This window comes from Prionailurus viverrinus, chromosome B4 (genome assembly GCF_022837055.1).
Source record: "Prionailurus viverrinus isolate Anna chromosome B4, UM_Priviv_1.0, whole genome shotgun sequence".
NCBI classification, from domain to species: Eukaryota; Metazoa; Chordata; class Mammalia; order Carnivora; family Felidae; genus Prionailurus; species Prionailurus viverrinus.
The window spans coordinates 113,934,509-113,954,017 of NC_062567.1; the positions used below are offsets into that span (position 1 = coordinate 113,934,509).

Sequence of the window (19,509 nt, forward strand, 5' to 3'; positions counted from 1 at the left end):
ATCTATTTATCCATCAGTGGATATTTGAGCTCTTTCCATACCTTGGCTATTGTTGATAGTGCTGCTATAAACATTGGGGTGCATGTGCCCCTTCGAAACAGCATACCTGTATCCCTTGGATAAATACTTAGTAGTGCAATTGCTGGGTCATAGGGTAGTTCTATTTTTGATTTTTTGAGGAACCCCCATACTGTTTTCCAGAGTGGCTGCACCAGTTTGCATTCCACCAGCAATGCAAAAGAGATCCTCTTTCTCCGCATCCTCACTAACATCTGTTGTTGCCTGAGTTGTTAATGTTAGCCATTCTGACAGGTGTGAGGTGATATCTCATTGTGGTTTTGATTTGTATTTCCTGATGATGAGTGATGTGGAGCATTTTTTCATGTGTTGGTTGGCCATCTAGATGTCTTTTTTGGAGAAGTGTCTATTCATGTCTTTTGCCCATTTCTTCACTGGATTATTTGTTTTCTGGGTGTTGAGTTGGATAAGTTCTTTATAGATTTTGGATACTAACCCTTTATCTGAGATGTCGTTTGCAAATATCTTCTCCCATTCCATCGGTTGCCTTTTAGTTTTGCTGATTGTTTCCTTCTCTGTACAGAAGCTTTTTATTTTGATGAGGTCCCAATAGTTCAGTTTTGCTATTGTTTCCCTTGCCTCCAGAGACATGTTGAGTAAGAAGTTGCTGTGCCCAAGGTCAAAGAGGTTTTTGCCTGCTTTCTCCTCAAGGATTTTGATGGCTTCCTGTGTTTTTTTAAAAATTTTTTTTCAACGTTTTTTATTTATTTTTGGGACAGAGAGAGACAGAGCATGAACGGGGGTGGGGCAGAGAGAGAGGGAGACACAGAATCGGAAACAGGCTCCAGGCTCCGAGCCATCAGCCCAGAGCCCAACGCGGGGCTCGAACTCACGGACCGCAAGATCGTGACCTGGCTGGAGTCGGACGCTTAACCGACTGCACCACCCAGGCGCCCCTGATGGCTTCCTGTCTTACATTGAGGTCTTTCATCCATTTTGAGTTTATTTTTGTGTGTGTGTAAGAAAGTGGTCCAGGTTCATTTTTCTGCATGTCGCTGTCCAGTTTTCCCAGCACCACTTGCTCAAGAGACAGTCTTTTTCCATAGGATATTCTTTCCTGCTTTGTCAAAGATTAGTTGGCCATATGTTTGTGGGTCCATTTCTGGGTTCTGTATTCTGTTCCATTGATCTGAGTGTCTGTTTCTGTGCCATGTTGGCTTCATTTTCTTTATGCTGAACCTGAGGAACTTAGTAAATGTGATAAATGCCCAGTTGTGTTTTTTGAAGTTGTGCTTTTCAAAATATCTTGATTCTTCCCCTTGGTAGAAGCACATTTCTGAGAAATGATAATTATATATTTCCTTGTGATAATAAAACCCACACATGTAAATATAGTATGTTATTTCAGTTCTTGCCTTCATGTTCTACCCAACCTATTTTCAATGTCACGTCTTTTTCCCCTCCTTTCCTGCCATATTGTTTACTAGTGAATTTAGAAACAGGGCAACTCAGAAATGGGCCTTCTTTTTTTGGAAAGAGAGGCAAAAAATTTCAATAGAATACTGTTGCTCTGAAACCTTCAGAATCTGAGTGCTTCTGTATTCATTATAGTAAAAGTTTATATATATGCATATCAGTGTGTGCACGTAGAACACTTTACATACTAAAAAAAGAAAACAAACAGCTGTGTACATACCACCAAGCTTTATCAAATCTTAGTATTTTACTACATTTGCTATATATATATTTTTTTCCATTATTATAATTTCAGATACAACTTATAGCCCCAAGGACATCTCCTGATTTCACTCAACTTTTAACTCTGATTTTGATGTATGCCATTCCCATGTATGTTACATAAATATATCATAATTCATAATCTATCAGGGTTAGGGTTTTAGTTGCAAGCAGCAGAAACAAACTGGCCAATTTAAGCAAATGCACAAAAACAAAGGAATGCACTAAAGAGCTTAGAAAGTCTTTGGAAAGGTGGAAGAATCAGGCTTGCAGGGTCCACTGCCAGGGAAAATGTCCCCAGTCATGCTGTAGAACTTGTCCAGTTCGGACACCACAGCCACAGCTGCTGGGCTGACTTTGCTGGTGGACCCTGCTGACCCAGAACACTGTCCTGAGAACAATAGCTGGCACAGCCTCTGGGAGCCATGTAGAGCTGATGCCCCTTCCTGCCTGGAGGGTCTGGGCAGCCCCTGCAGCTGCATGGAAATCTGGGCCAGGTTCATTGGATTGGTAGAAACTGGGTCATGTGCCTAGGCCCCAGTTTCAGAGGGAACTGAGAAAGCAAAAATCTGGCATTGTGGTCATCTATACTGGAAGTGTGCTCCACTTTGGCAAGTAGAGGAGTTCTCAAAGATAGAAAGTTGGTTCAGAGGCTGGATGGTCAAAACAAATGGCAGTTGTCCACAACAAAAAATTTAAATATCCTCTTGGTTATGGACATTTAGGTAGTTTCCTATTTTTAACTGTTGCAAACCGCTACAGTGAAATTTTTGTACATTTCCTTTTTTTGTACATAAGACTTTCATTTTAATGTAGTTAAACTTATCATCCCTCTCCCTAATTTTTGTGGTTTTTTTGTGTGTTTGGTTTAAGAATTTATTTTCCTGCGCCTGGGTGGCTCAGTTGGTTAAGCCCCTGACTTTGGCTTAGGTCATGATCTCACAGTTTGTTTATTGAGTCTGAGCCCCACATCGGGCTCCCTGCTGTCAGCACAGAGCCCGCTTCAGATCGTCTGTCCCCCTCTCTCTGCCCATCCCACACTTACACTCTCTCTCTCAAAAATAAATAAACATATAAAAAAAGAATTTATTTTCTATCTCAAGGTGATAAAAACATCCTCCTTATGTTTTCTTCTAAACAGTTTATTATTTGGCTTTTCATATTTAGCTCTTTAATCTGCTTGGAGTTTATGATGGGTAGTAGGAATATAAGATAGGTAAGTAGGTAGATAGATAACCAATTGTCCCACCACCATTGATTGAATAATCCATTCTTTCCTCACTGGTTTGTATTGCTATCTCTATTGTATATCAAATTTCCATATGTGTCTGGGTCTGAACTGGGGCTCTCTATTCTGTTCCATTGATCTAACAAGTCTGGTGCCCATACCACAATATCTTTGTTACTATCACTTCCTAAAAGGCCTTGAAATCTGGTCAGGCAAATCCTTTCACTTTGTTTTTCTTCTTCAAATGTATTAATGCTATTTCTACAGTTAGCTACCTTATACCTCAAAGAACACAATGATTAAAAAAAAAAACTTTCAGCACGTATGATTTGCTATACAATATGAGTGTTAAAGAGTAACAAGAGACCTAACGATACCACCTTTGCAAGTGGCTGGACAGTAGCAGAGAGCTCTGAGAGCAGGACAGGGAGTTAGCATCAAATAATTCAGGCGTGTTTGGATTTAAAGTTCTGATCTCCATCCTGTAAAGAACAGGCTGCTAGAATTCCCAGACCCAGTAACACCCTCTTGTTTTCACATGATCACTTATTCCTTCATCCCCAGCTTCACCTACAAGGACCCTATAACAGGTGAACACAGAGCATACCAACATCAGAGGCTCTGAAGAGGCATTCTGAGCATCCCTGAGTAATTCTAATGTGTCAGCTAGTGTGCCTACCAACCAAGCTGCTTGGTGGCCTGGAGACTTGGTCTGCTCATATTCCTAATATTCATGGGGCAGGACACCACCCCACCATTATTGGACTTGATTATGAATGTGAGGCCTTGGGGTTCTGAGTACTGGCCACTGAAAACCCACTAGGCAGGGAGGGGTAAACACACACACACACACACACACACACACACATGCGCACGCATCAAGGTTTTAGCACTCTCTACCACCCCATAACTCCCCAATGTGAGGCAGTTAACATAAACCAGGCTGTCAGTGAGAGATATATACTATCTTATTTTATGCTTAAGAAATTCAGATTGGCTCTCTATACCTGTTGATATATTGAGAGTCTTAGTAATTTCCCTTACTTTTTGACAAGCTTATTTCTATTTTAGCTAGCCCACAGACCCAATTCTTAGAGGACTGAACTGATTTCTTTCTAGCACATGGTTCCTGGGCCTTCCTCGTGGTAACTTTGTCTTTCCATTCCCTCCCAATAAGTCGGCACTTTCTATCATGATGCACATTTGAAGTTATAATCGCCAATGCAACCATCAGATAGTAATTTATTGAATAAAGCTGAAAAGAGCAGTAAACAGATTAAAACAATACATCCATTTAAATTTTTTAAATGTGTGTATTTATAAACTTTAGTAACTGTTAAGGTTTCACATGCAGAGTTTAATGCACAGGAAAATGCTGGTAGTATAGTAATGTTTGGATGTCCCGAAATGCTGAAAGAAATGAAAAAATACACAAACGCATTAAGGTATAGCTATAGGTCAATTAACAAACCTATAAAGTCCCCATAGAGTCACATTCTAGCTCTAATTTCTCCTGTTAAGCACAAGCAAGTTGCTACATCCTTTACAGTGTGGTTCACAGTCATTACTGATGGGGTCGAACTACAGGAGTAAGTTTACATATCCCTTTGTCCACAGGACCATCCATCTTATCAGGAAAGTATGCAATGTGCTTCAAAGAGTAATAACCGAATTTTAAAGTTTATTTATTAATTATGAGCAAGAAAGACAGAACACATGAGTAGGGGGTGGGGGAGACAGAGAGAGAGAATCCCAAGCAGGCTCCACACTGTCAGGACAGAGCCCAAAGCAGGGCTTGATCTCAGGAACCCTGAGATCATGACCTGAGCTGAAGTCAAGCGCTGGTTGCTTAACCAACTGAGCCACCCAGGTGGCCCTTAGGTGTTTATTTTTGAGAGAGTGAGCAGACAAAGGAGGGGCAGAGAAGGAGGGACACAGAGGATCCAATCTCCCTGCTAACAGCAGAGTCTGATGTGGGGCTTGAACTCATGAACCGCGAGATCATGACCGGAGCCAAAGTCAGACACTTAACCAACTGAGCCACCCAGGCGCTCTAAGAACAAAATTTCAAATATGAGTGGAGTAGTACCTGTGCAACATAGTGCAGTATTTTGCATAGAATGCTGCTAAAGCTAAAGCAGTCTATAAATTAAAATGGAATTCAACTCCAGAACTTACTTTGAGCACTGTCTGCATAAGTGCTGTTTGACAAAAGAGATGAAATCGGCTATAGCGTGAGGCCTCCCTTGTAGCTCTACCTCTCGATTTACAAATGTGTAATAAGTGTCCTTGTTTGAGTTGGATTCTCTGTTACTTGCCCCCCAAAGAAAGCATTCTAACTAACATAACATGTAATGTAATAGGCCTTAGAGGTTTTTACAGTCATTATAGTAAGGTTTTAGCAAAGTTGAAGTAAACCTGAGTGTGTTCAATACACTATATCTTTTTTTAATTTTTTTTATTTTTAAAAAAAAATTTTTTTTCAACGTTTTTTATTTATTTTTGGGACAGAGAGAGACAGAGCATGAACAGGGGAGGGGCAGAGAGAGAGGGAGACACAGAATCGGAAACAGGCTCCAGGCTCTGAGCCATCAGCCCAGAGCCCGACGCGGGGCTTGAACTCACGGACTGAGAGATTGTGACCTGGCTGAAGTCAGACGCTTAACCGACTGCGCCACCCAGGCGCCCCAACAATACACTATATCTTAACTGAATGTCTCCGAATTCTTTTTTTAAATTATTTATTCCATCGTTACTCACCCTGAGGATTCTAAACGTACCTGTTCTTAAGTACTTTATAGATTTGCTCTATTATTTTAATTTTGTCTAGATTGAATCCATCTTTTGACTATTGATTTTTGGATTGTCTTTGTTAGAATTAGCTTTCTTTAAATTTTTTTTTTTTTTTAATTTTAGAGAAGGAGAGAGAGAGAGAGAGAGAGAGAGAGAGAGAGAGAATCCCAAGCAGGTTTCATGCTCAGCACAGAGCCTAACAGGGGGCTTGGTCCTATGTTCCCGGATCCATGACCTGAGCTGAAATCAAGAATCAGATGCCCAACTGACTGAACCCCACAGGCGTCCCAGAATTAGCTTTTTTGATGTTTTGGAATTTTGGATTCTAGGCTCATCTTGAGTGGAACGTTTTTTCTCTCTCTTTCTGTGATGTGTGTGTATCTGTGTATTGAGTGTGTGTTGAGTATGTGTATTCTTATCTTTAAGTCTTTCACAATCTTGTGAAGTAGGTATTATTACCTCCATTCTACGGATAGAAAAACAGAGGCTTAGAGAGGTATGTGATTACCAAAGTCTCATAGCTTGTACACTCTGCTAATGTGTTATCAGGACATTATGCTGTATTCCCTCTGCCAGGTGTCAGCCTGTTCTCCATGCACAGGATTTGGCTGGAAATTGACTTGGAGCATGGAAACCATATGTAGAAGTGATGGACATAATAACACGGATTTTCTCATGCACAGTGCTTAAGCCTTTAGGCTTTTTTATTTCAGGATTTAGAGTTCAACGACAGATTTAAAAGTTTCCATTAAGTTTTTACAGAAATAAATGGGGTCTTTATTAAATTAATATTAATCTCTTCAGATGTCATTGCAACATATAACTGAGCCATAAAAATAATTCTACATTTAAATGTGAAATGATTATGTTTTGACTTTTCACAGCAAATTTGAAAGTCTAAATAAACATTTTAGACCTACCTCACATAGTGTCTGCTTGCTGCATCACTGCAGATTTTAAAGCATTTACTTAATTTTGCTATTTATACCCAGTTCTGGCATGGGGTCAAAACCCTCTGTGATCTAGCCCCAATCCTGCTTATCCTATCTTCCACACCTGAAGCACAAGCAAAACCAAAGTGCTCAGCATTCCTCTGATTTGCCTGCACTGTCCTCTCTACATGCCTTTGGTCAAATTTCTGCTCTCCTGCTCGCTAGCTGTGTCTTTGAGGGGTGGAGATGGCGGCATGGGATTAATTATAATTTTACCCCTTAGGTGTGTCATGAGAGTTAAATCCGGCAAGTACAGTGTTTTGCATGGTACTTACTGTATAGTGAGTGCTCAGTAAATGTTAACCATTCCTGACATTATCAGTACCATCACTGTCCTTATAACATGTCTCTCCCCCTAGAGTACCATCTCTCCCTACTTGCATATCCAAATTCTCCCCATCACTCCAGACCCTATTCAAAGTCTCCTGGAGAAAGTCCTTTAAAAAAAATCTCTCCCTTCACAAAACTCCAGCATTCTATCTCTACTGCTCTGGTAGCACTTTCTTCCTTAGTTTCCATTGATTAGTGGTACAAATTAATACTTTGAAGTTTTTGGGGGACAAGGACCAAGTCTTTGTATTGCTGATTGCCCACATGCCTATAGGTGGCAGATGACAGTGTTTGGTAGAATGAATTCATTCCGTGCCCAGGTGTCAGGCAGCACGGCTTCCTTAGTGGCACTCGTGAAGTCTGCTAACAATGCTGCAAATACAAGAAATGTCCCCCTCATGGTATTTGCCACTTTTCTTTATTTTTTTTAAAAATAGTGTTTATTTTTGAGGGGGTGGAGGGGCAGAGAGAGAGAGAGGGAGACACAGAATCTGAAGCAGGCTCTAGTCCAACGCGGGGCTTGAACCCACGAACTGTGAGATCATGACATGAGCCAAAGTCAGACACCCAACCAATTGAGCCACCTAGGTGCCCCATTGCCACTTTTCTTTAAATTTATTGTTTTTAATAATGTTCCTGAAGCAATATTAGGATTGGGAACCCTAGGGATTTTCAGCTCCTGGCCATCTTGGCAGATTATCAGCCCAGCTGGCCTGCAGTTCACTCGGTGGTAGAAGAGGCGGCTTCTCCTGTGGCTTCCAAAGGCTGCCACCCAGTGTAGATTCCAGTATAGAGACCAGCCCACTCCTCCAACAAGCCCTCCCCTCTCCCCTGCCACCTGGACCTGGATGGAGGTGATGGCTGGGCCTTTTTCACCTGAGGTGAGAAGCATCCCTATTTGGCAGCTAGTCCCAGAGATACAGATGCAAAGAGAACCTGGCTTTTTATGTTGATGAAGAAAACAAGGGCACATTTCTCTCAGGAGAACTGCATGAGACAGCAAGGGAAGCAGTAACTCCTGGCCCTCATTTACCATCACCACACAGAGAGTCAAGAGTTTTCAACCCAAATATAGGGTCAGGTTTTAAACATGTACTCACCAAAGAGGTGAAAACAAACTGAGTCTTGATTCCTGATAGATTCAAATTCCTCTACTAAGCGGGCAGCCTCTAGGGAAGCAGGGTGGAGAAAACTCAAATGCTTGAATCTAGACATATAAACGTGTCCCACGTTTAGGAAAAACGTTTCACTGATAGCATGTAAGTGGCAACAGCTTAACCCACCCTGCTTAGAAAGAACTCTTGTGTGAAGCAATTTAACAGGTCTTGCTCAGCATTTGAAGGTGGACTAAATGAGACATCCATCTGAAGCTCTTTCAAACATAACCTGGACTATGAGTTAAGACAAATGAGGCTGGTACCTGAGGTACTGATTGCTGACTGGGGTCTTCCGGATGCAATAGAGAGGCGAAGGCTGAAAGATACCTTTCAGTTTTAGGAAGGTATTTTGGTATTGAAGATACTCCTTATTCTCATCTTTTTCCTTTGTACTTTGTTTCAGAGGAAATTTTGCTGATGAGACTTTTTGTTTCTTGATCACTTTTTGTGGCGACTTGGGTATTTTGCAAATGTACAGGGATTCAATTCCTGAAATGTAAACAGAATATACATCACTGAAAACCTTTAGTGGACCAGGGTATGTGTAGGCTGAGCTGTATGGGTTAAACTGGCTTCAATAATATGGATGGTCCTTCATCCATTTACAGAAGGGCCTTTCTGTTGTTTCTCTTATTTTAAATGTACTTCTTGGTTGCCCAGGGGATACATAGCATCTATGTAATCAGAAAAATGTCTAGGTTATCAACAAATCTAATCTAATCTATGGGAGTTTGATTGTCTGTGCTTATCTTGTGCCAGATAATGTGCCAAACACTTTAAATGCACTATCCGACTGAAATAAGTTCCCTCTTGAGGTGAGTACTCTTATTTTCATGATATCACAGATAAGTCCATGTACACTCAGCTAGAAAAAGCCAGAACCAGACTTTGAACAGATTTGTTTAATTTTGAAGACTGTGCTTTGACCATGCAATAGACCAGTGCTTCCTAGACTTTTTTTTAAAGTCACACAGAAAATTGTAAACTGTTGACCCCTATACATGTAGATTCTTATCACAGGAAATATGATATAAAAGAGAAAATACAATGTATTGGTATGGCACGTTGTGGTAAACATGGCATGACAGGTGGAATCAACTACCGAGGGGGCTCAATCACCCCAGCCCAGCCACTGCCCTAAGGGCTAAGGATATCCACTTCTTAGTACCTGTGTAAAACATTTGTGGCAAATCCTTTGGGAAACTCTACTATATATAATAATGACTAGCAAATTATTTCCTCAAATGGAGAAGCTTACTTTTTGGATGTAGCTTACATTCAATCCTCATTATTCACAGATTCTGTGCTTATGAATTTGCCTACTTGCTAAAGTTTATTTGTAACCCTAAATCATTACCTGCGGCACTTTCACAGTCACTTGTTGATGTATACAGCTAAGCAAAACTTAAGTTGTATCTTGCATTTTCCCAGTTGAGCTTGAACAAGGTGATGCTCTGCCTTCTTGCTTCCACTCTCATGCTGTAAGCAAGTGTCCTTTACGTGGTCTATTCAGTGCCAATGTTCTTGCATTTTTGTGCTTTTTGTTGGTGATTTTGCTATTTAAAATGGACTGCAGGTGTAGTCATCATTCCAAAGTGCAAGACAGCATTCCAGTGGCAAGAAGGCTATGATGGGCCTTATAGAGAATATACATGTGGTAAATAAGCTTAGCTCAGGCATGAGTTATAGTGCTATTGGCCATGAGTTCAATGTTAATGTATCAAGAAAATATATTAAATAAGGTGTCTTCAGACAGACACACATAAAATAAGGTTACATAATGATAAGCTGACAAAAATACTGTGACCAGAGGCTCAAAGGAACCTCATCCTGTGTTTATCCTAGGAGCAATGGTTCAAGATTGGCTAATTCAGTGTTTGTAGAGATTTTATAGAACCTAACTACTGTGAATAATGAGAATTGGCTGTGACCTGACTCTGTAATCAAACACCTATGAGTCGACATTCCAACAGTACATTCTAATGGAGTACACAGGCTTCTTCTCAACACAACAAATGAACAGAAGACATTAGCAAGGACTGAGGCTTTGGTGGGGAGACTGAACTATGGTGGTTGATGAGTAAGAGTGTTTTCTGATCCAAAATATGAATATGAAAGCACCTTCCCTTGTGAAAATACAGAAGTGATCAAATAGATGATCTTCTCTAAAAAGAAAAAGGAAATAAAATTAAGGTCAGCTCCTTTGATTTTCTTGCTATGGCTAATCACCTGGACCCGAGATAAGAATCTATATGTATAGTGCTTTACAGTTTACAAACTTACTACCTTGGGAACCATGGAAGGAAGAGGCATTCAAATGTTGATCCTCTGGAAGTCTGAATGATGGGAACAGGTTATATGGAGCAATTCAGTGGATTCCATGACTGACCTAAAGCAAATCTGTAGTAATCCAGCCAGTGAAGTAGGATGTGCTTGACCTTTTTCTGCAGTCTTCTTAATTTAATAACTGTTGTGATGTCAGACATAGGGCTTATGTCCATTACGGGATCAAACGTAGCTATTTTCATTGTGTCTGTTAAACTCGAAGGCTTCAAAACAGGAAATTACATATATAGTATAATTCATATAGACACTTACTATATGGCTATAAAACATTCATTCATTCATTTGTTCATTTATTTATTCATCATTCAGTAGCTTGTCCAACAAATGTTTATCAAGTAACATTTACAATCAGGCACTGTGCCAGAAACTGGGATTACAGATACATATAAGTCATGTTCCCTTGTTAGAATACTTCATGCCACTGAATTATGCACTTAAAATGGTTAAAATTTTATGGTTTAAGTTTTATGTAATGTATATTTTATCACACCAAAAAATGGGTAAGAAAAAGCCATACTCCCTATCCTCAAGGAGGTCACAGTCTGTGGAAGAAGTAGATGGGTAAATGATTGCAATTAAAAAAATAGAAATATCATATGATCCAATAATTCCACCATGGGGTATTTACCCAAAGAAATAGAAACACTAATTCAAAAAGATATATGTACCCCTATGTTTATTACAGCATCATTTACAATAGCCAACATATGTAAGCAACCTAAGTGTCCATCAATAGATGGATGGATAAAGAAGATGTGATAATATTCATGATGGAATATTATGAAGCCATAAAAAAGGATGAGATCTTGCCATTTGCAACAAAATGAATGGATCTAGAGAATATTATGCTAAGTGAAATAAGTCAGACAGAGAAAGACAAATACCATATGATTTGCTTATATATGAAATCTAAAGACAGGGGCGCCTCAGTGGCTCAGTTGGTTAAGTGTCCGACTTCGGCTCAGGTCATGATCTTGCAGTTTGTGAGTTCGAGCCCCACGTCAGGCTCTGTGCTGACAGCTTGGAGCCTGTATCCTGCTTCGAATTCTGTGTCTCCATCTCTGTCTGCCCCTCCCCTGCTCATACTCTCTCTTTGTCTCTCAAATAAATAAATTTTACAAAAATTAAAAAAAAAAGAAATCTAAAAACAAAACAAATGAATAAACAAACAAAAAGTAGAATCAGACCTATGGATACAGAGAATAAACTGAAGACTGCCAGAGAGAAGGGGGTGGGGGAGGAGCAAAGTGGGTAAAGGGGAGTGGGAGATACAGGTTTTCAGTTATGGAATAAGTCAGTCACAGGAACAAATGGCACAGCATAAGGAATATAGTCAATGATATTGTTACAGGGTTGTATGGTAACAGATGGTAGCTACACTTGTGGTGAGCATAGCATAAGGTATAGAGAAGTTGAATCACTATGTTGTACGTCTGAAAATAATGTAACATTGTGTGTCAGCTATATTAAAATGAAAACAAAACAATTACAATACAGCACAAGGGCATGGTTAGAAGCACAGAAAGTTACAGCGGCTTAAGTAGGAAATTTAACATTTGTAACGTTGAGTTTCTAATTAGCAGAAGAAAGTTTCAAAGAAGTACATCATGAGGCTATTAGACATTATGTGACTAGGAAATTTGTTGATAACTCAGTTATATATATATTAATAAGTATACATAATTATATGGACATTTTCATATTTACATATAAAATATGTACATAATTGTATACCTAACTCATTATCCAGTTGTCATTTGCTTAATTTTAGTGTGTTATGACAGAACCTGATGAAGATATGAAACATGAGCAGAACCTAGGAAGAATTTATTTTTTAAAATGTTTATTTTTGAGGGAGACAGAGAAACAGAGCATGAGAGGGGAAGGGCAGAGAGGGAGGGAGATACAGCATCTGAAACAGGCTCCAGGCTCTGAACTGTCTGCACAGAGCCTGACATGGGGCTTGAACCCACAAACCATGAGATCATGATTTGAGCCGAAGTTGGACGCTTGACTGATTGAGTACCCCAGGTGCCCTTTACCCAGGAAGAATTTGAAGAAAGTACAGAATTCAATGTCATGAAGAATTTAATGAAGTGGGTAGCAAGAGTTTTAAGAAATTTGGTCTACAGAAATCAGATAATAAAGTTGAGATTTTAATTTGAACCTGGGAAAAATCAACCCTATCTGAAGGGCTCAGGCTTGAACTCCCTTGTTACAATGACTCTAAAAAGGACTGAGAGAATCCACCTGAGATGTTGATAAAAATTACCTGAAAACATATGTCTTAGGTCCTGAGTATCAGTCTCAAAAATTTGGTGGATTAAATAATCCTTAGAAAAGTTTAGAATTCAAATAGAGAGATAAAGTAATCTGACAATGTTAAAACTTTAATGTGTATAAGTGAATTTTGAATCATTGGGATAATATTGTGTATTTGTTACATTTGAAATATTAAAGAAGTTTTGGTAAATTAGAGAATCTAAGGTGACTCTTGGGCTTTCAATTTAAATTGAGTCAACTGATTTTAGACTTGTGATTATTAAGTTTTAAAGTTGAAGATAATTTGACTAAGTTCAAAAATATAATTAGAATATTTAAGAGAACTTGAGATTCCCCCCAATTTAATTTGCTTTACAAAAATTAATAACTTGAGAATATTTTGCTTAGTGTTATAAATATGCATTTGAGGTACTTAAAGGGGAGCAAGATATATTAAAAATATAAACACTTTAAAATATATGAGATTGTGGGGCATCAGGGTGGCTCAGTTGGTTAAGCGTCTAACTTCCGCTCAGGTCGTGATCTCACGACTCATGAGTTTGGGCCCCGCATCGGGCTCTGTGCCCACAGCTCAGAGCCTGGAGCCTGCTTCAGATTCTGTGTCTCCCTCTCTCTCGCTGCCCCTCCCCTGCTTATGCTCTGTCCCTCTCTGTCTCTCAAAAATAAACATTAAAAAAAATTTTAATATATGAGATTGTTTTTCATTAAGTTGTATGTGAGTCTAATTTGGAACTATAGTCAGTTCAATTTGAGTTAATCAAACATTAATTAAGAAGAGGTAAAGACAATTGTTATTTTATTTTATTTATTTATTTATTTATTTATTTATTTATTTTTGCTGGCGACAATTTTATTGTGTTTACAGGTTGAGGGGCAGGAGGCCTCTCCCACCTCCTCCTCTCTGGCCCTGAAGCACTGGCCCAGTCTCGGGGTCTTCTTCGTGCACCCAAATGGAAGGGGAACAGGAGGAGCCCCAGGCCTGAAGGTCTCTCTGGGAACATGGACAATTGTTATTTTAGTAGAGTTTATAGATAAAATAGATTTTTAATAGCCTTAAACCTTAATGCAAACTGGGTTTTTATATAGGTCACTTTAATAAAATGAATATTAATTTCAAAACCAAGTGATTGCATTTTTCTACTCACAAAAATCTCTTAGACATCAAAACCTTTCACCCTGGTTCCTCGCTTTTGAAAACTTTTCCCTATCACATGTTTACTGAATTGGTTAATTACAAGCAAAGCAAATTTCTTTAGAGGTTTTCTTTTAATAGAATAAAATTGACAAAATTCCCCAAGAGTTGCTAAAAACCAGAATTTGCTAACAAGGGAAGATGATAAATGGAATTGATGAAATGAGATAGTTCACAGGCATGACCAACATCTGTGAGAAATACATTTTTGAAAATGTAAAAGCAGAAGGAGAAAGAAGCATTTTTTTTTTTCAAATGATTAGTAAATGTGTTACTAAAGAGGTAACACATGAACCAAAAAGTTCTAAAACATCCTGTCTCTCTCACAAGAACATAGACTCTGGAGGAATTATTTCTTTGAGTTTGTATAACAGACTGAGACAGAAGAACAAATAGGTGATAAAAATGAATAAAATAACATGAAAAAAAAATAAACCCTGCATTTCCCCTTTCTGTACCATTTCAAAGAATAAGGGCTCATAATTGGATGATTTGGCAACATATTCCAGTCCTCTCAAATTCATGTTGCTTGCTGTATCCATTTGATGTTCAAAGTGAGACTCTTCTGCAGATCTCTTCTTCTACTTGACCCTATGCTGAACCTTCATCTTTTTTGACTTTTTTTTTGTTTTATCAACTTTTTTAAGGTATAATTTAAATATAATAAACAGCACCCATTAAAGTGTATTATTTGGTGAGTATTGACAAATGTGAACACCACCATAATCAAAATCTAGAGCATTTCCAACACCCCCCAAATTTCTCTCCTTCCCCTTTGTAAGCAATCCCCCCCGGACCCAGAGGGTCTTAGAGTTTCACATGACTGGAGTCATATAGTATACAGTCTTTCATTTCTGGATTCTTTTTGCTCAGCATACTTTTTCTAAGATTCATCTGTTTTTGTGTATCAGTGGCTCATTCCTTTTTATTAGTGATATTCCATTGTATATGTATATATCATTCATCAGCTGATGGATGTTTGGGTTGTTTCCAGTTTTTTAAAATTATGAATATAGATGCTACATTCATGTAGAAGTCTTTATGTGAAAATAGATGGCTGGCCTTGAGTAAATAAATACCTAGGAATGGAATTGCTGGGTCACCCAGTAGGTATAATTTTATAGAATGCTAAAAATTTTCCATATTGGCTATACCATTTTACATTTCCTCCAGCAATGTATGAAAGTCCTGTTGTTTCACGTCCTTGGTAACACATGGTATTATCAATCTTTCATTTATAGCCATTCTAAAGGGCATTAGGTGGTAACTCATTATGGTTATAATTTGCATTTCCTTGATGACTGGAGATGTTGCATATATTTCTACGTGCTTTTTGGTCAACTGTATCTTAGTTTTCAAAATATCTTTTCAAATCTATTGCACATTTTTTGTTGGGCTGTCTTATTATTTTATGATTGAGTTGTAGGAGTTCTTCATATACTCTGGGTGTTGGTCCTTTGTAAGATATGTATATTATAAATATTTTCTGCCTTTATGTGGCTTGTCTTTTCATCTTCTTTCTGGTGTCACTCAAATATTTTAATTCTGACAAAGTCAAATTGTTCCCTGAAGCTTTTTAGGAAATGAAGTATATAGCTGCTGCTTTGGGTCAAGTACGAAGAAGCTTCATAGTTCCATAAAGTGATTTAAATTGGCTGAAGCCTGACTTTTTATTAAATTCACTCTAAATTTTTACTTTTGATCTTCCTGTGCACGGAAATGTCATGTTTTATAGGGTATGTGTGTATTTTAGAAATAAAATTTAGAGAATAAAGTATAAAGAATAGTAAAAGGAACACTCATCTACCCACTGCCCAGCTAAATAAACAGAACATTATCAATGCAATTAAACTTTAGCTCTCTGTGAACTCCTCCCCATTTGTATTTCCCTCTTCCCCACAAGGGAAAGTATTTGTACTATTTTGATTTTGGTGTCTTTATTCTGTTGCTTTTCATATAATTTCATTTCACATGTACAGATTATTAAATAATAAGACAATGTCCTTTACTTTCTTGTGAATTTGGTAATGCATTAAAATTTTTATTAGTTATAATGTATTCAGTTGTAGGTGTTTTGCAGTAAAAAGGCTTCTCAGAATATCTCTTCTGCTATACAGCCAGATTTTTTAAAAACTGCTTTATTGAGATATAACTCACATATCAGTCCATGTATCCAATTAGGGTATAGAATTCAATGGTTTTTAGTATATTCACAGAGTTGCACAGAGTTGTGCAATCATTTTCACAATCTAATTTTAGAGTATTTTTGTATCCCCCCTCCCCACACACTCCAAAAATGTACCAATTAAGAGTCTATTTCTCCCTGGCCCTCCAGCCTTAGGCAACCTCTAACTTCCCCTCTGCCTGCAAAGATTTGCCTGTTTTGTATATTTCATATAAATAGAATCATACAATCTGTCATTCTTTGTGACCTGCTTTTTTCACTTACGATAATGTTTTCAAGATTCATCCATGTGGTAGCATGTATCAGTACTTCATTCTCTTTTATGGCTGAATACTATTCCATTATTTGAATATAATACATTTTCTTTATCTATTCATAAATTGATGAAAAATGCTGTTAAGTACAAGTTTCTATGTGGACATGTTTTTATTTCTTTATGGAGGAGTACAATTGGTGAGTCATATGGTAACTCCATATTCAACTTTTTGAATAACTGCCAGGCTGTTTTCCAAAGTCGCTGTACCATTCCTCACCAGCAGTGAGGAATGAGAGTTCCAATTTCTCCATATGCTTACCAACAATTGTTATTGTCTTTTTAATTTTAGCTATCCTAATGGGTGTGAAGTGGTATTTCATTGTGGTTTTAATGTGCATTTTCCTCATGGCTAATTTTGTTGAATGTCTTTTCATGGGCTAATTTGCCATTTATATATCTTCTTTGGACACTTGTCTATTCAGATCTTTTCCTCATTAAAAAATGTATTATTTTCCTTTTTATTATTGAGTTGTAAGATTTCTTTATATATTCTGGACACAAGTTCCTTATCAGACATATGACTTACAAATATTTTCTTCCATTTTGTGAGGGTTTTTTTCACTTTCTTGATGGTATTGTTTGTAGCACAAATGTTTTAAATTTTTATCAAGTCCAATTGATCTATTTTTTTTCTTTTTTCACTTGTGCTTGGTGTGGTATCTAAGAAACCACTGTCTAATCCAAGATCGGGCATATTTACACTTGTGTTTTCTTCTCAGAGTTTTAGCTCCAACATTTAGGTCTATAGTTTAAGGACGAGATCCAATTCCATTCTTTTGCACATAGATATCCAGTTTTCCCAGAATCATTTGTTGAAAAGACGATCTGTTCTTTAATTTTCTTGGAAGCTCAGCCAATTTTTTTATTAAGTGAAGACCTTATCTCCATCTCCTCAGATTTCCATAGAAGAAGGGTCCTTCATCTCTTCTCTTCAAGATGTCTTATGAGGATGGGCATGTCTGTTTTCTTCTTCCATCCTTTCATTGCTCTTTACAAGGAAAGACAGAATTCAGCTAATGGAAGAACTGACCATATTTTCTAAAGTGGCACCTTTTCAACAGTTTATTTTTTATTTTTTATTTTTTAATGTTTTTTTTTTTTAATTTATTTTTGAGACAGAGAGAGACAGAGCATGAGCGGGGAAGGGGCAGAGAGAGAGGGAGACACAGAATCTGAAGCAGGCTCCAGGCTCTGAGCTGTCAGCACAGAGCCCGACGCAGAGCTCGAACTCACAGACTGTGAGATCGTGACCTGAAATGAAGTCGGACGCTTAACCAACTGAGCCACCCAGGCGCCCCAACAGTTTTAAAGATAATATGTTGTTCAGGCAATTCCTGTGACTAAAATGAAAAAGACTTTGTTGAAGCAGTGTGACAGAAAGACTCTGAAACAAATAGGGAAGACATCAGAAGGTGGTGCCTTTTTGCGATGTGCCTTTCTCACAGCCAGGGAGGGCAGGTGAAATTCTGCCACACCAGACCACCTTTCCCCATTGGCTACACTGATTGCTCTCATTGACCACTTCTTATATAGTTTTCCTTGTATATCCAATCCTTGTGTGATAAGACTACCAACAGGCATGTCTCTCCCCTGTTCAAGTTTTCCAGCTTGCACTTTGATGGGTAAGGTAACTGGTTTTCTTCAATTTAGGGAGTCTCAGGTCCAAACTACCTACAATCCAGCTTCTCCAATATAGCTCTACTAGTGAAGCCTGTTCTTTCAGCAATTAATACCTTGATTTAGGTGAAGGCGATTAAGAGCCACAGACTTCTAGTTTTAAATAAATAAGTCACAGGGATGAAAAGTACAACATAGGAAATATAGACAATAATACTGTATTGTATGGTGATAGATGGTAGCTACACTTACAGTGAGCATTTCATAATGTATATAATTGTCAAATCACTATGTCATACACCTAAAACTAATATAATATTGTATGTCAACTATACTTCAATTAAAAAAAATGTCAAGTGGAGCGCCTGGGTGGCTCAGTTGGTCAAGCGTACAACTTCGGCTCAGGTCACGATCTCACGGCACATGAGTTTGAGCCCCACGTTGGGCTCTGTGCTGACAGCTCAGAGCCTGGAGCCTGCTTTGGATTCTGTGTCTCCCTCTCTCTCTCTCTACTCCTCCCGCCCTCATGCTCTCTGTCTCTCAAAAATAAATAAACATTAAAAATTTTTTAAAATAATAAATGCCTTTATTTCTATTTGGCTCCTTATCTCTGCCTACAATGAGATTAAAGAAGGGAGATGAGGGAGCAATAGGCATTTCTGGATTATCAATATTTTTGTTTCATTCAGTTATACATTCTTTGGATAGGTTATGTATCACACATTTCTATTTCATTTTTTTAAATGTTTTATTTATTTATTTAGATTTGCTTGAGAGAGAGAGAGTTGGGGGTGGGGTGCAGAGAGTTAGAGGAGGAGAGAGAATCCTTAGCAGGCTCAGGCTGTCAGCACAGAGCTGGATGTGGGGCTTGATCTCATGTGAGATCATGACCTGAGCCGAAGTCAGATGCTAAACCAATTGAGCCACCCAGGTGCCCCTATTTATTTATATTTGAGAGAGAGAGAGCACACGTGCATGTGCTTATGCACATGCATGAGTAAAAGAGGGAGAGGGAGAGAGAGAGGGGGAGAGAGATAGAGAGAGAGAGAGAGAGAGAGAGAGAGAGAATGAATCCCAAATGGGCTCTGTGCAGAGTTCGAACTCACCACCTGTGAGATCATGACCTGAGCAGAAATCAAGTCAGGTGCTTAACTGACTGAGCCACCCAGGCACCCCTCCATTTCATTTTTTACTGGGATTTTTCAGTTGAGTTGGATTCATATCATTCATTCTATCTTAAATACATTTTCCCAATTCATTTTTTTTTAATCTTCAAGATTAGTTTAATTTGCAAACATACTGGGCAGAGTGAGGA

At 38.4% G+C, this 19,509-nt stretch overlaps 1 protein-coding gene across 3 annotated transcripts in view; it reads right to left on the bottom strand.

Annotated features, from left to right (window-relative positions):
* The window catches only part of LOC125170709 (uncharacterized protein C3orf20 homolog), a 136,340-nt gene that overhangs the window by 34,508 nt on the left and 82,323 nt on the right, over positions 1–19,509 (bottom strand). For all 3 annotated transcript variants that reach the window (XM_047867394.1, XM_047867396.1, XM_047867395.1), the window contains 2 exons: positions 10,645–10,804; positions 8,519–8,744 (listed from right to left, as the gene is read on the bottom strand). In XM_047867394.1, coding sequence (XP_047723350.1) covers positions 8,519–8,744; positions 10,645–10,804 — 386 coding nt within the window. The remainder of the gene's footprint in view (positions 1–8,518; positions 8,745–10,644; positions 10,805–19,509) is intronic.